The sequence below is a fragment of the Gouania willdenowi genome, chromosome 12 (genome assembly GCF_900634775.1).
Source record: "Gouania willdenowi chromosome 12, fGouWil2.1, whole genome shotgun sequence".
NCBI lineage: Eukaryota > Metazoa > Chordata > Actinopteri > Blenniiformes > Gobiesocidae > Gouania > Gouania willdenowi.
The window spans coordinates 2,802,939-2,818,441 of record NC_041055.1 but is presented as its reverse complement, the minus strand read 5'-3'; the positions used below and the strand labels follow the sequence as shown (position 1 = coordinate 2,818,441).

The window sequence follows — 15,503 nt, the reverse complement described above, 5'->3', positions numbered from 1 at the left end:
GAACCAAAAAAAGTTTGAGAACCACTGCTTTAGAGGATGGATACCCGACCAAAGCCCGACAAGTCATTAACTCATTCAGTACCAGCCGTTTTTGAGCATTTTGACTGATTTTAAAAACTTACAGAATATTTTCTACTATGACTATCTGAAATCTGACACCAGATTCTGAAAGATTGAAGCCTCTACTTTAATAATAAAAAACATTTGTTTCTGGCTCGTTTCATTCTTTTGTAATCAGCCATTGAATAGAGCAAGTTTTACACAAATCTTCAGTTTCAGAGCAAAAAGCTGAGAAAAAAGCCTTTTTCAAAAAAACCCTGTCAGTGACTTTAAAGCTATTTTTTTTGCTTTAGTGACAACTCTAACATCTGAACATTGTTTCCTTATATAAATATATATATAAAAAAACACTGAAACCAGGCTTTTGATGGCAAAATTATTATTATTTTGCTGTCTATGTCAGAGTTGAATGGATTTCTTACTGTATTTTGGCGTTCCTCCAACTTTCTCTCCCGTCAGTCTGCACACGCAACTTCCTCTTCCTCCCGGACATGCAGTGTCACTATGTTCCCCGTTTTTTTTTTATCGTTTTATCTCACCATCACCACATTATCCATGAGTTCCACACATGCTCTGGTCGGGTGTGCACTGCTGGGAACATGAACTCTATACGTAGCGCCATTTTATGTCTCGTAAACGCCTTTCCTCCTCTCCCTCTGAGCTCTGCTGAGCATGGAAGATCTCTCATCCAAAGGTGCACTGCGACCTCCTACATGTCACCTATTATTTTGCTATCTGGCTCACAGGCTGGGGGTATTTTGTACATTAGTCAAAGCTTGAACTCACATATTTGGGCAAAGGAGACAATGCTGTTTCACTGAGTTAATGAGACAAATGTTTGTCAAAAATTCACTCATCCAGTCTGTCCTGGCTTACATTACAGGACCATAAATATAAACAATGGGCTAAGTGAGGAATCACTTCTTTTTTATAGGATATCTATTATTGGAAACCTAATTAGTTCTGAGGAATATATATGGATTAGGTAAGGAAGGTTTTTATTGTTCTTTACAAATGCGTAATTTTTTTAATCAAAGAAATTAAAGCCACAGCCTGTTAGAAACAGTCTGTGTGTTTTAGAAACAGTCTACGGTGCGTTAGAAACAGTCTGTGTGCGTTAGAAACAGTTTGTGTGTTTTAGAAACAGTCTGTGTGTTAGAAACAGTCTGTGTGTTAGAAACAGTCTGTGTGTGTTAGAAACAGTCTTTGTGTTAGAAACAGTCTGTGTGTGTTAGAAACAGTCTGTGTGTGTTAGAAACAGTCTGCGTGCGTTAGAAACAGTCTGTGTGTTAGAAACAGTCTGTGTGTTAGAAACAGTCTGCGCATTAGAAACAGTCTGTGTGTGTTAGAAACAGTCTGCATGTGTTAGAAACAGTCTGTGTGTTAGAAACAGTCTGCGCGTTAGAAACAGTCTGTGTGTTAGAAACAGTCTGTGTGTTAGAAACAGTCTGCGTGTGTTAGAAACAGTCTGTGCGTTAGAAACAGTCTGTGTGTTAGAAACAGTCTGCGTGTGTTAGAAACAGTCTGTGTGTTAGAAACAGTATGTGTGCGTTAGAAACAGTCTGTGTGTTAGAAACAGTCTGCGCGTTAGAAACAGTCTGCGTGTGTTAGAAACAGTCTGTGTGTTAGAAACAGTCTGCATGTGTTAGAAACAGTCTGTGTTAGAAACAGTCTGCGCGTTAGAAACAGTTGGTGTTAGAAACAGTCTGTGCGTTAGAAACAGTCTGCGTGTGTTAGAAACAGTCTGTGTGTTAGAAACAGTCTGTGCGTTAGAAACAGTCTGTGTGTTAGAAACAGTCTGCGCGTTAGAAACAGTCTGTGTGTTAGAAACAGTCTGTGTGTTAGAAACAGTCTGCATGTGTTAGAAACAGTCTGTGTGTTAGAAACAGTCTGCGCGTTAGAAACAGTCTGTGTGTTAGAAACAGTCTGCATGTGTTAGAAACAGTCTGTGTGTTAGAAACAGTCTGCGCGTTAGAAACAGTCTGTGTGTTAGAAACAGTCTGTGCGTTAGAAACAGTCTGCATGTGTTAGAAACAGTCTGTGTGTGTGTGCTTTAAATTAGAATTGACAATTTTTATAGAATTGTCATGGGAATTACAAAGTCGATTCAATTACGATTACGACAGAAACAGATTTTAAAAATTGCAATTATGCCACAATTGTAATTAATTATCAATTACGCGATTACAATTATAAATGAACCCAACCCTGGCCACGCTACACAGCTCACTCAGACGTGCTGTTCCTCAGACACACAGACTACAGTGGGTCAGATTGTGATAGTAAAAGTGTGTGTGTGTGTTGTGTGTGTTAAAACAGCATTTACTCTCAACTCAAACAAACACATTCTTGTTTGGTATAAAAACATCTTGTAAAAGCGTTTCTTGGTTTAAAAGTCAAAACATAGAGGGTGGAACATTTCTTTCTGTATCCGTTAACGTTTATAAAAAATATAAAAGATCTGTTAATAGTTGTTAAATCTTTCTTATGAGTCAGTCTTTTCATTAATGTTTTATTTTTCTGACTGATGAATTAAAGCGTTTAAATTAAATTGATTTTGATGGAGCATCTCAAAGCAAACAGGACGACTCAGATTAATCAGATGCCATCCATCCATCCATCCATCTTCTCCCGCTTAGCCGTTTCCGGGTCGCGGGGGCAGCATCCTCAGTAGGGAGGCCCAGACTTCCCTCTCCCCGGCCACTTCCTCCAGCTCGTCCGGGGGGACCCCGAGACGTTCCCAGGCCAGCCGAGAGACATAGTCTCTCCAGCGTGTCCTGGGTCTTCCCGGGGCCTCCTTCCGGAGGGACGTGCCCTGAACGCCGCACTAGGAGGCGTTCAGGGGGCATCCTAATTAGGTGCCCGAGCCACCTCATCTGGCTCTTCTCGATGCGGAGGAGCAGCGACTCTACTTTGAGCCCCTCCCGAATGACTGAGCTTCTCACCCTATCTCTAAGGGAGAGCCCAGCCACCCTACGGAGGAAACTCATTTCGGCCGCTTGTACCCGTGATCTTGTTCTTTCGGTCATGACCCAAAGTTCATGACCATAGGTGAGGGTTGGAACGTAGACCGACCTGTAAATCGAGAGCTTTGCTTTTTGGCTCAGCTCCCTTTTCACAATGACGGACTGGTGCAGACTCTGCATCACTGCAGACGCCGCACCAATCCGCCTGTCGATCTCTCGCTCCATCCTTCCCTCACTCGTGAACAAGACCCCGAGGTACTTGAACTCCTCCACCTGGGGCAGAACCTCATCTCCAACCCGGAGAAGGCACTCCACCTTTTTCCGGTCGAGAACCATGGACTCGGATTTGGAGGTGCTGATTCTCATTCAGATGCGACGATTCAAATGACGACAACATCAGAAATCACCATTTATTGCTGAAAACATGGTCAGCAGAGTGAACTTCTGTCCAAACAGCAGAAAAACCAACAATGAGCTCCAAACGTATTCAAGTCTAAACTTGTCTCCAACATTCTTTTATCTTCTAAACTTTGAACACTCATAGGTGTCCAAACTGTCCTGGAGGCCTGCAGTCCTGCATCTTTTTTTTAATAGCACAGTTATGTAGCTCAGTATGTGCTAGAGCAGTGATACGGTGCAGGACAGCAGTCCTCCAGGACTATGTGAACACCTCGTTGAGAGGAACCAGTGGAGCAGAACATAGACAGGAACCCTCAGCACTAGAACTAAAGTAGGAACAAAGCAGAGCTCACTGAACCGTCACATCCATCCATGACGGTTGTTCTCTCTGATGATGGATGAATGATGGATAGATGGATGATCTGAAGGCATCTTCACTCTGAAACCATGGGATATTCCCACAGAGAGAGAAGCTGCTTTGCAACCTGAGGCTCGAGCTCCTGCAGGGGACGGACCCAAAGAGAACCACAGGTTGGACACCAGCTGCTCCACACTCAGAGGTTTATCACTTACATCTATGTACTGTATGTACAGTATATCTATGCTTTCTTGAAGCTGATATCCGGAGTTTCTGAGAAACGTCTTGATGTCCCGCCCTAAACAGCTCCACTTCCTCCCCCAATCTACCAGAAGCCACACCTCTACTTTTCTGCACGCGCATCGCGGAACATGACAAGGTCGCATCAGGTCACATCAATATAAGTCTATGGGTCAGAGTAGAGCCAAAATCATATTTACCTGTTTGCTATTGTGACGTGAGGCCTTGTTTCCGTGCATAGTTCCGCATTCACTTCGATTGACAGTCTCAAAAACATCAAGTCGAAGCCTATTGGCTGGGTACACACTGCGATCGTTTCCATTTGTATTGAGGTCTATAGGATGAAGGAGGGACTTATATACATTAATGTATATGAATGACCACCAGCAGTAGACCATAGTTAAAGACTAAAGAATGAAACATAAACGTAGATTTCTCAGAAACTCCGGATATCAGCTTTAAGGCAAGGTACATTTATTTGTATAGCATATTTCATACACAAGGAAATTCAACGTGCTTTACGTCAGTGGTTCTCAAACTATTTTAGTTCTAATACCGCCTTTCTCTTTTTTCTGAATCCAAGTCAGAATAAGAGACTTTGTCCGACTGCAACATTTTGCTTAGAAAACTATTTAAAAACATCTATAGAACATAATGATGGAACACATTTTAAATAATCTCATTTTCTAAACATGTGGAAAGAAACAGTATTTAGTGCAGTGGTTCCAACCTTTTTGGGATAGTGACTCTTATTTTGATATCAAGCGCCCCCAAAGACCCCAAAGATGTTTTTTTTCTAGAATTAGTTTTTGATCACATTTGAGCTCAGATTTTTAATTGGATAAGGGCCAATGCAAAAAAAACACAGAGTCACTAAAACAATAAAAAAACGTAGCCAGTAGTGGAAGAAAAAAAAAATCACAATTGTAATTCATTATTTATTTTTTTTAGTCTTGATTTTTTTTTTTTTTTTTTTTAATTTAATTTTTTGGTCTTAACTTTTTTCTTTAAGTCCTGTTTGTTTTTTCCAGTGGCCCTTATCCTCTTCCGTAAATATGAGATTGTGTTGTTTCAGTATTTTTTTTTTAAGAAGGATGATTTAAAATTAAAAAAAATCTATTTACATTTTTCTGAAATATCAGGCGACCCCATTTAAACTCCAGGCGACCCCACTTGGGGTCCTAACCCCAAGGTTGAAAAACACTGATTTAGACACACCTGAATAGATTTATTTCTATGTTTTATCTCCTTTGGTCACTTTATTTATTAATTTTCCACTCTTTCTCTCTCAAGTACCCCCTGTAGGGCCATCGCGTACCCCCCCCAGCTTTAAAGAGCGATCGCGTCTGTATTCTGACTCAGAGTCTGAACTCGACGTGATCGTTCCTGAGGCTGATAGCGCACGTTAAAAAGAACAGATGAAGCGCTGCGTCAGTCTGGTTCCAGTATGCAGATGTGGAGCAGTGGGGAGGAGACGTCATGTGGAAATGGAAACTCATCAGTTGAAACACAGTTGAAACACATGGGAGTTTAGCAGCCCGCCTACCTGCCTGTTCTGATTGTCTGAGTTGTTTAAGGGCACCCTCATCAGCCAATAGAGTGGAGCCTATATGACACTGCAGCCTTTATGTGGATTTTTCTTAGAAAATTGCTAAATTATTGGAATGCGGCCAATACAGCAGTGCGTTCAATAGCCCAGGTGAGGTGTGAGGTGTGCACGTGCCTGTCCGTCCCTGCTGATCTGCACCATGTTGTTGTTGTTCCAGGGGTTGAGGAGGTGCTGAGAGTTCTGGAAGGAGAGGCTCTCCTTATGGATCCACTCCACACTGAAAACCCCCCCCAGGCCCAGCTGGTCCCAGTCCGGGCAGATCTCCTGGCTGATGTCCGAGGTCATCCGAGCGTAGCCCTGCCACACGGACACAGTCAGAGGTTCTCAAAGGTTCTGGTTCCCAGACAAAGGGTCAGCATTGATTCTCTAACCTGGAAGTGTCCAGAACCCTGCACAGAAAAGATCAGCAGGACAGTACTGGTTTCTAGGAAGGCTTTGGTGAGTTTGGACCCATTGTTAGGGGTCGTGGACCAGATCGCCTTCTTCTGGGAGATGTCGATGTTCCTGAAGTTGTTGCTCTTCATGATGAAGTATCTGGTTGATGGGAAACCCAGTCCAGGAGACAGAAAGTTGAAGAGCTGTTGGACCCGGAAGCAGGAACACAATGAGACTTTCACTTGATAACTCCACCCTGTAACTTCCTGAAGGAGGACCACAGTGACTACTTTCCAAAGAAGAATCATTCACCAAAGGAAAGAAATGTGTCTCAGGAGACAGAAACCTTCAAGTTCTGCTGAACCTTTAACCATCAGACCTGTTCTTGTTATTCCTAGTGCAGCTGCGAACAGGTTTAAACCCTGAACCTTTAACGTGTGGGGCAGCGTGACTAAACGTCACTGCTTACCATTGCAGAGGATAAAGATGGAGGTTGAGGAGACCTGTCTTTACTCAAGTTGTTCACCTGTAGCAGATCAGAGTGAAGCATCTCACTGGACCTGAGGAACATTCAGTTACTTTAGGAAAGTCCAACACAAACACCACACTGCCTCCTTTGGACCACAGACACAGAGTGTGTGTGTGTGTCACTCAATTCTGATTACGTGACCGGTATTGTTTCCAACTACAATTACGAATAAAATTATTATTTTCCCCCTGAAAGTCGATTACAAATACATTCTCAATTACTAAAGTTCAAATTCAATCAAATCAATCACAATTATTGAGCCTTTAATAAAAAACCTGATAAAACTTAACCTTCCTCTTGTGTTAGCTTTGTTAGCATATCTTATGATAATCTCTTAAATCAAAATGTTATCTATCATCTAATTTGTTTCTCGTCCCTTCGTTAACTTGTTAGGCTTCCTAATCAATAAAAATATTGGTATGATTAATATTTTTGGTGTGGGCGTGAATATTTTTTCTGTCAGTATACCCTTCGATTTCAAATCTTTTTTTAAATGGTAAAATGTTCCTCAAGTGAACTGACAGGTAGTGGAATCACTTGAGTTTTTAATAAAATTTCCATGACAAATACAAAGTCAATTATTACAATTCAATTATGATTACAACAGCAACAGATTTCTTTAATTATAATTATGTCATAATCGTAATTAATGATCAATTATGCAATTACAATCAATTATGATTGTCACCAACCCTAACCTATCATCCATGCCAGTGGTTCTCAAACTCCCCCGTTTGTCCGACTGCAACTTTTTCCTTAAAAAACAATTTGAAAACATCTATAGATCATAATGATAGAATGAACAAGTGATAAAACACATTTTAAAGAATCTCATTTTGTAAATAAGTGGAAAGAAACAGTATTTAGTGCAGTGGTTCCCAACATTTTTTGGATCGTGACCCCATTTTGATATCAAGAATTTCTGGCGACCCAAATATATATAGTATATACTGCATTTTTGTTGAGCTAGATTCACAAAGTGAAAGTAAAGAAATTTGTTTAAGATTATGTGTTGTTTTTCTTTGAAAAAAAGAATAATAATTTTCAAAAATCTATTTAAATTTTTTTTTTTAAATTTTAGGCGAACCCACATTTGGTTCCGACCCCAAAGTTGAAAAACACTGATTTTTGGCTACTGAATAGATTTATTTCTATAGTTTTTATCATAACCAGTCATCTCACGGCTAGGGTGGGATCAAGACTGACAATTTATTTGATTTTCCACTCTCTTTCTCTTTCAAGTAGTGCCATTGCGTACTGCTAGGGGTATACGTACCCCCATTTGAGAAACACTGATCCACTTGATGTCAGAGGACACCTGACTCATCACATCTCAGCAGAACCTTCTCCCATTGCTTTGTGTTGCAGTTTTCACTAAAACTAGGACTATGTACAAGTTTTCTGTCAAAAATAAATGCAGTTTCTAAGTTTTCACTCAAATTAAAAGTTTATTCATTTTTCTTTCCTTTTTTTATGAAGGTGAACGATGGTGATATTTGCTCCAAATCCTCACACTTCTCCATTTTTCATCAACTTTTGAGGTTAAAATGTCAAACATTAAAGCCAACCTGTCTCTGTTGGGCGGCCCAACGCTGGATTTGGAGCTTCTCACAGGAGGTCGTCCATCTGATGACATCAGCATAGGCCGCCGACCAATACCTGCAGGCTGCTGCAGACCTGCTCTGTGCTCCTCTGCTTCCAGCACCTGAAGAACCGTTCACCGAGGACTGAACAATTATAGCGCCAGAGGAACCAGGAGGAACCAGAGGAACTAAAGGAAGAACCAGGACCTACAGAGACTAGTGTGTCGATGACGGCCTCATCCTGCTGAGACCAGGGCTTTGAAGGACAACAGATCCTCCTGATTAACAAGCTCTGCCACTTCTGCCTCAGCACAAACACCAAACCTCCAGTCTGTGGACAGGGACCAGGAACCAGTCAGACACCTCAGCACAAGGGATGTAACGATTAATCGTAAGGCAGTTAAAAATCGATTCATAGGTATCACGGTTGATATCGATTTTTATGAAAATTGAATCGCAGTACTTTTTTCAAAAAGCAGAGGGCGCTAAATATTTATCCTTCTCGTCCAAATGCTGAGGTGTCGGGCGGAATCTGCCACTACTTTCTTTCTGACCGCCTTATACTAAATATGTTCATAAATGATTCCTTACCCCTTTAGCACCGAAAGAATATCTGTAATATTACATGAATATCTGTATCTACTCATTTAAACCTGGATCTAGATCTACACATCTACAGTTGTTTTTACATTCAATATGACTGTGTTGTAAATGTCATACTATCGTACTACTCATACTTAATCTGACATCAAAATGGGTGGCACAGTAGTCATACTCAACTGTCACATAACGCACTGCGGGCGGAATGTAAACTTGTCCCGGGACCGGCTTCAAACTAAAAATCAAACATCCTCTTTTCAAAATAAAAGGATCTCGTCTTGTCTTCCATTCGTTGGAAAACTTGGAAGTATACTTCAGTGGGAACACTCATCATCCTAATCATCTTAATAGTATATAGTAAACAGTATATACTCATTGAGCTTGTAGTGAATAATATAGATTGTGACATTTACAACACAGCATATGTCTGTTCCTGTCCTCTGTCACAGGTGTATAAAGAATAGATCTGTTACTAAATGTACACACAGGAAGATGCATTAACATTTTTTTTTGACAGTATGTTATGTGTCTTTCCATTATTATTATTTTTTTTCACAAATTTCTGTACATGTTGGAAATGATCAGTGGATCGTTTGGAGAATATTCCTATTGTGTCACATGACCGTCAGCAGAGTCGACAGCAGACACTATGTTGTTTCCTTTACCTCTCTCTCCAGCTGGAACACGACCTGATCATCGATTCCCATCTCAGCCAAGTCCTCAGTCTCACTGTCACTGCTGTCTGCTGCTGCAGCGTCTGCAACACGATCATTTTTAAGGTTTTCTTTAAAAGGTTTCATTCAAGTCTTTCAATGTGATATTTATTGCCTCAATCGTGCAGACAACTGATGCTGATATAAATATTCCCGTGAGTCTCTCCAGGATCTCTGCTGTAAAGCTGTTCTTAGCGCTCACAGGGGGGCAGACGTCAACTGCTCAGTAGCTGATTCTCTTCCACAGAGCGTTTAAATGAGCTTCATTAATTCCAGTTTTCACACATTCAAAAGCACATCTTTGTTTTGCTTCACCTCTGATGTAAGGATGCCGATTTTCATCTGGGAAAAGTTTCTTTTCTTGTTTGACCTCAGTGGCCGCAGCCTGTGGTAACTCATTCACAACTATCTTATTCCTTTACCTTTTATTTTGACCTCATATATTGTACATTTTTAGAATATTGAGTGTACCCGTAGTTTAATCAATACAAATTATAATTAATTTTAGTCATGTTTAGAATGCATTTATAACCTATTTTAACTTGTGCTTGTTATGTTGTGTTTTGGTTAATTTAAAGCCGTATTCACGCGCTTCATTTAAATAGTGTTTTAGTTGTATAATGTGTTACTTTTGTAATAAATGATCAAAATTGAACTTACTTGTATTTCGCTTAACGGTGTCTGAACAGCAAGAGTATATATTAGGGGTTTTGCAAAATATCGATTCGGTGATATATCACGATATTACGTTGTGCGATTCACGTATCGATTCAAAATGCATACATATCGTTTGTTTTGTTTTTTTTTAACCTTTATTTAACCAGGAAAGTTTCATTGAGATTAATCTCTTTTTCAAGAGAGTCCTGGAAGCAATTAGGTCTAGGGGACTTGCTAAAGGTCCCACAGTGAATTTGAACCTGCAACCCACTGGTTACAAGCCCACTTCTGTAACCTGCGCTTACACTCCCTCTCACTAGTTGGCAGCACACGGCCCAGCCCACCAAAGAAACAATGCTGAAGATGAGGTGAAGATGTTCAGGATGGAGTCTCCTTTGCCCCTGAATGGTGATCCTCTCACTTGGTGGAGGGAACATGAGGGAGCATATCCTCATATTTCTTCTGTAGCTGTCAATTCCTCTGCATCCCAGGCACAAGCGTCTCCGTAAAGAGAGTCTTTTCCATTGCAGTAGACATTGTAACTGCACAAAGAAGTGCGCTGAAACCTGGGCATATTGACCAGCTTGTGTTTCTTCATTTATTTGTTGTTCTACGCTTATCAACGCAAAGTTGATAATGAGGGCCATTGAGCTTTACATGATTTAAAGTGCAGAATAACATGAAACTGAGTTTAAAATTCACCAATAAAATGATTACAAATCTCCCTCTCAGTCATAAGCAGTAGATGTGTCTGTTCCCACAGTCAGAGGTTTAGGTTTGTGTACCTGCTGTTTTCAGACTCTCTGCCTCACTGACAGTGTGTACTTTGTCTCCTCCTGCGAACAAAGCGACGGTGACCGACGTCACTAGGGAGCAGCAGCGCACACTGATCGTCCTGTCACGACGTCTCAGCTCATCGTAGACGAACCAGTCTGTGGGAAGATTCGAGCTGGACTGGGCGGCTCTCTGGTTCTGACCAACAGAAACACACACCATACATGACCATTGTAAGATTACATCTTTAATTTACTGACATTAACCTGAGCTCCTTTATGCTGTGATACAGTGATAATATGTGACTGCTGCAAAGTGGACTTTTAACACAACACACACCCAGGAGACTCAACCATTAAGTGAGCGAACTAGTAACCGAGGGTTGCTGGTTCGAATCCACTGTGGGATTTTGAGCATGTCCCTCAGACTTACCTGACCCAGAACTCTCTTGAAAAAGAGACTCTTAATCTCAGTGAGAGAAAATAAGTTCACTCACCTCTAGTTGACCTTAAATCTATTAGTTATTATGATTTATTTTCAACTTAAAAACTCTGTCTGTATTGAAGTGGATGTCAGTTGTTTATAATACATTTGCTTTTTCAATTTGCAGACTCAGATTTTTCAGTTCCTGGAACACAAACGACTTCACCATAAAATAAGCTCATAAATGTAAATGTTTGTGTAGTGGTTTGTGATTTATTGTCCTGTTCTTTTTCTCATTGTAACTCACAGACAGTTGAAGGACTCCCACCCAAAGAACTTTTGTTCCCAGGGTTGGTGTGTCTTCAACAGTCCATGATTTACTCCCTAACTTCAGCAACCAGAGCGTGTCAGCGCACTGTTTAAGGGGAGAGTAAAGGTCCCTTAGGAGAGCTATTCTTCTCTGCTTCATTGCCTACTACCAAACCATAGAGTGGGAACTGTCGCACCCTGCGGTCATAGATATATTTTCAAGTCAAAACTGTTTTTATTCTCTTTCCGTAAACAAAAGAGGTTTATATCGACATCTTCAACTTTTCCTGATTTCCTGAGCAACCAAAAGAAAAAGCTGTTAAATAATCTAAAAATCAGTCTGAATGTTTCACTCCAATGGAAAACAATGGGATGTTTATAGGCAGTGGGGCCGTGTGACATCATCAATCATGTGATTTCAAGATTAAATTAAAAAAAAAAATGAATATGGTGCAAAATAATGTGTTTTGTTAAGACATAGATCTTCTAATAATGATATTTCAAAAGTTTTAGTCCACATTTGTAAAAACAATGGAGGATCCCTTTAAGTACAGTAGTTTCCTGTCGTACCTCTGTGTAGTGGCTCAGCACTGATGTGGGATGGAAGTGGACCTTCATCCCCGTGCTGTTGTGCAGCTGGGAGGCGTCCTGTTCCAGGTTGATCAGGTTGGGATACATCCGGCCACCAGAGCCGCTTTCACCACGGCCCAGTTATTGGAGTTCAGGTTCACGTCACGGATGTCGCAGCCGCCGGAAGCCCGAACAAACCCTGGGAGACCAGAACAAGTGTTCATGTAAGTAAATAAAGAAAATACATGACAATAACAACAGTAATCTACACTGGGGCCTCCAACCTTTGAGAAACTGTGAGATACTTCAATAAACGGATGAAGGGCGACCAGTTTGATAAACAAGTCTTCAATACAAAAATTTAACAGATCGTGAAGGATGACAGGCAGTAACTCTAAAAACAAAGGAGATATTTCAACATGCAACACTTTATTTTTCTTATTTTTTGCACTTGTTTCATTTTCAAACAACCAATTGTGAAACATCCTGTTCCTATTTCATTAGCTACTGACTTACAACTTAACGCTCATCGTAAATATGTCAAATGTCTGTGAATTTAGCAATTATGTAAGATTTTAAAGAATATGTCTCACCAAAATCCAAACACCAACTCCGCAGCATCTTTAGCGAAATCCTATCACGATGTTTCCATGAAAGATTAAAGAGGGTTTATTTTACTACAAAAAATGATCAAGTGGAGCTGTATTTAACTCTACTAAGCACTGACTACATCTGTATTTATCTTTGTGAGTTTGTAAATCAAACTTTAGATTAAGCTCAGAACAGGCCTGAGGGCCACACTGGGCTGGATGCTCTGGTCTGTGTTTGTGTGTGTTGAGTTGCTTAAACAAGTTAATTTCAGTTTGGTCATCACTCGATTGTGTTTGTGTCATCTTCCATAAGAAGTTTATATTTTGGTGCTGATTATTCTAGGCTTCATTCATGCCTTGTTTCAGTTCCTGATCTCTGTGGCCTACATTCACTACTCTATTTGTGTTTGAACACACACACACACACACACACACACACACACACACACACACACACACAGACATGCACTGACCGATGGCTCGGAGCTGTCCCAGCAGTTGTGTCCTCATGCTGAGAATCATCTCCAGGGTCGCTTGGCAAAGGAAGTTCTTCTCACAGAAAGACCGCTCCCCACCTTCACTGCAGGCCTTCTGCCACGCCTGAACACACACACACACCAAAAAATGGTGGAAAAGGTGGTGAAAAGGGATTTTAAAAACCACAGAAATTGGTTACAAGTTACACATTAGAGTGGCCAAAAAAGGAGAAAAAAGTGGTAGAAAGGGTTTGAAGTGTCAATATTGGCTTGAAAGTGGCAAAAAAGTAAGAACAATTAGCTTAAACTGGCAAAAAATGGGCATGACAAATCATGAATGTGGTTAAATTGTCAAAATTAAGATAAAATAAGGTGAAAAGAAGTTAAAAGTGACAATAATGGTTCAACATTTGCAACATTAGGTGGTAAAAGTGGTGGAAAGGTTTTATAAGTGCCAAAATGTCTTGAAAGTGAAAAAAATGTGCAAAAAAGGCATTGGAATTTGATGGAGAAGTGGCAGAAAATGGGATAATGTAACAAAAACGCATTAAAAAGAGCAAAAATAAGTGATGAAAATATGTTCAAATATGGCAAGTTTGGTGTAGTTGCAGAAAAAGGATAAAAATAAGGTAAAATGGGCTCAAATTGCTAAAAAAATATTCTTAGTTTCTTGAAGGCATCTGGCGACCCCCTCCCAGTGTCTCTCGACCCCAAGGTTGAGAACCGCTGCTTTAAAGCATAATACACCACAATCAAAACCAGTATTCTCCATAATGTATTATTTATTATTATTAGTATTCATTTTTTTGTATTATCTTAGCTCTGTTTGTTAACTTGCTGTCATATCACTAGTATGTACAGCACTTTGTTGTCCCGTGATTTATAAATCATCATGGTTTGAATCTGGTTGAATAAAACATGCAAAAGCCTGGTTTCTATTAGACAATGGGATCAGTTCTAAACCCTATGATTGGAGCGTTCTTTAGGAACACACCTGGAACACTCTGAGCAGAGCCATGTGGTCGCTCAGCGTGCTGCAGCTGAATTCTGTCGGCACAGCAGAGCCGCTCTCCTCCGAGAGCTCTGAGACGCAGCACGAAGGGGTCGCGGTGGGCCAGCATGCAGGCGATGGTCAGGATCGGGTCCAAACACTTCAGAACCACAGCAGACAGAACCATCTTCCCCAGCTGAGGCACCAGAGGAAGGTCCACCAGGTGGAAACCCAGGTCGGTCAGATCCTCGTTCTGATCCATGGCACCGATGATCTGACAAGAACATCTTTGTAATTTGCATGGAAATTCTATGAAAACTGTTATTTTACAATTACATAAAATGCAACTTTTCCCACTACCTGTCAGTTCCCTTAAGGATCATTTTACCATTTAAAAACAATTTAAATCTAGGGCTATACTGACACAAAAAAGGCTCAGACGCCCACATCAAAAATATTACTACCTATATTTTATTTATTCAGTTTATTTCCGACATGGTTACATTTACTTTTTTTTTACATTTTTTTTTTTTTTGTACATGCCGAAAAAGGAGACGAGAGAAGCAGTTTGCTTTATCTAGGTCCCGTCCCCTGTTTTGTACACCGAAAATTCACATCAAAGCTTGTCTCTCTGGTCAAAACATTCTTAGGTTGTTCTGAAAAGTCCTTTTTTGTATAGGATTTATTCATCTGTAGTCAGTGTTGTCTTTTTTTTTTATTCTTCCTCCTCTCTATTGTTGTTCGTGTCGGCCTTGTTCCCTGCCAGACGTTGTTTGCCTTCCTCCAGTTCAAGAAAAGTTCATCTTCTTTTGAAGTTGTTCGAAAGGTTTTTCCCTTTCCTTCCATGACGTCACCACTCGGGAAATGTCTCTTTTGGACACACAAGTTTGCAGCTTGTTTTTGTCTCTACATCAAGGTTATTCCAGCTGTTTGTTAGTTCTATTGGCAGTGTTGTATTTTCCACTGTTAGATTTAACCCTTTCTTGTATAAACACATTACTATGTCTTAGTTCATAAGGAGGTAGTAATGTAATCCTTAATGTGTTCTACGACAATTGAAATGAATAGGTGACAGACCTTTTTTACTCTTGGTTTCCACATTGAATTCAGTGTCTGTGAAATAAACACAGTCTAAGTCTTGTTTCCAGTGTGTGTATTGATCTGGGTCCATATCCATGATTACCATCAGTAATGTTGTTGTTTAGATGGATCCTTCGTATTTTCCCAAGTCTTCCATCGTTTTGATGAAGATTGGTTTTCTGTTCTCTTCTCCCAGTGGTT

The 15,503-nt window shown here is 40.4% G+C and overlaps 1 protein-coding gene across 1 annotated transcript in view; it reads right to left on the bottom strand.

The window, feature by feature from the left end:
* Positions 1 to 3,533: 3,533 nt before the first annotated feature.
* LOC114473103 (3'-5' RNA helicase YTHDC2-like) overlaps positions 3,534 to 15,503 on the bottom strand; it is a 41,708-nt gene continuing 29,738 nt past the window's right edge. Inside the window, 14 exon segments of the mRNA XM_028462501.1 lie at positions 3,534 to 3,925; positions 5,747 to 5,929; positions 6,004 to 6,210; positions 6,477 to 6,567; positions 8,105 to 8,241; positions 8,331 to 8,450; positions 9,385 to 9,476; positions 10,875 to 11,061; positions 12,166 to 12,272; positions 12,275 to 12,364; positions 13,229 to 13,355; positions 14,226 to 14,278; positions 14,281 to 14,322; positions 14,325 to 14,496. Coding sequence (XP_028318302.1) covers positions 3,860 to 3,925; positions 5,747 to 5,929; positions 6,004 to 6,210; positions 6,477 to 6,567; positions 8,105 to 8,241; positions 8,331 to 8,450; positions 9,385 to 9,476; positions 10,875 to 11,061; positions 12,166 to 12,272; positions 12,275 to 12,364; positions 13,229 to 13,355; positions 14,226 to 14,278; positions 14,281 to 14,322; positions 14,325 to 14,496 — 1,674 coding nt within the window. The 3' untranslated portion in view covers positions 3,534 to 3,859.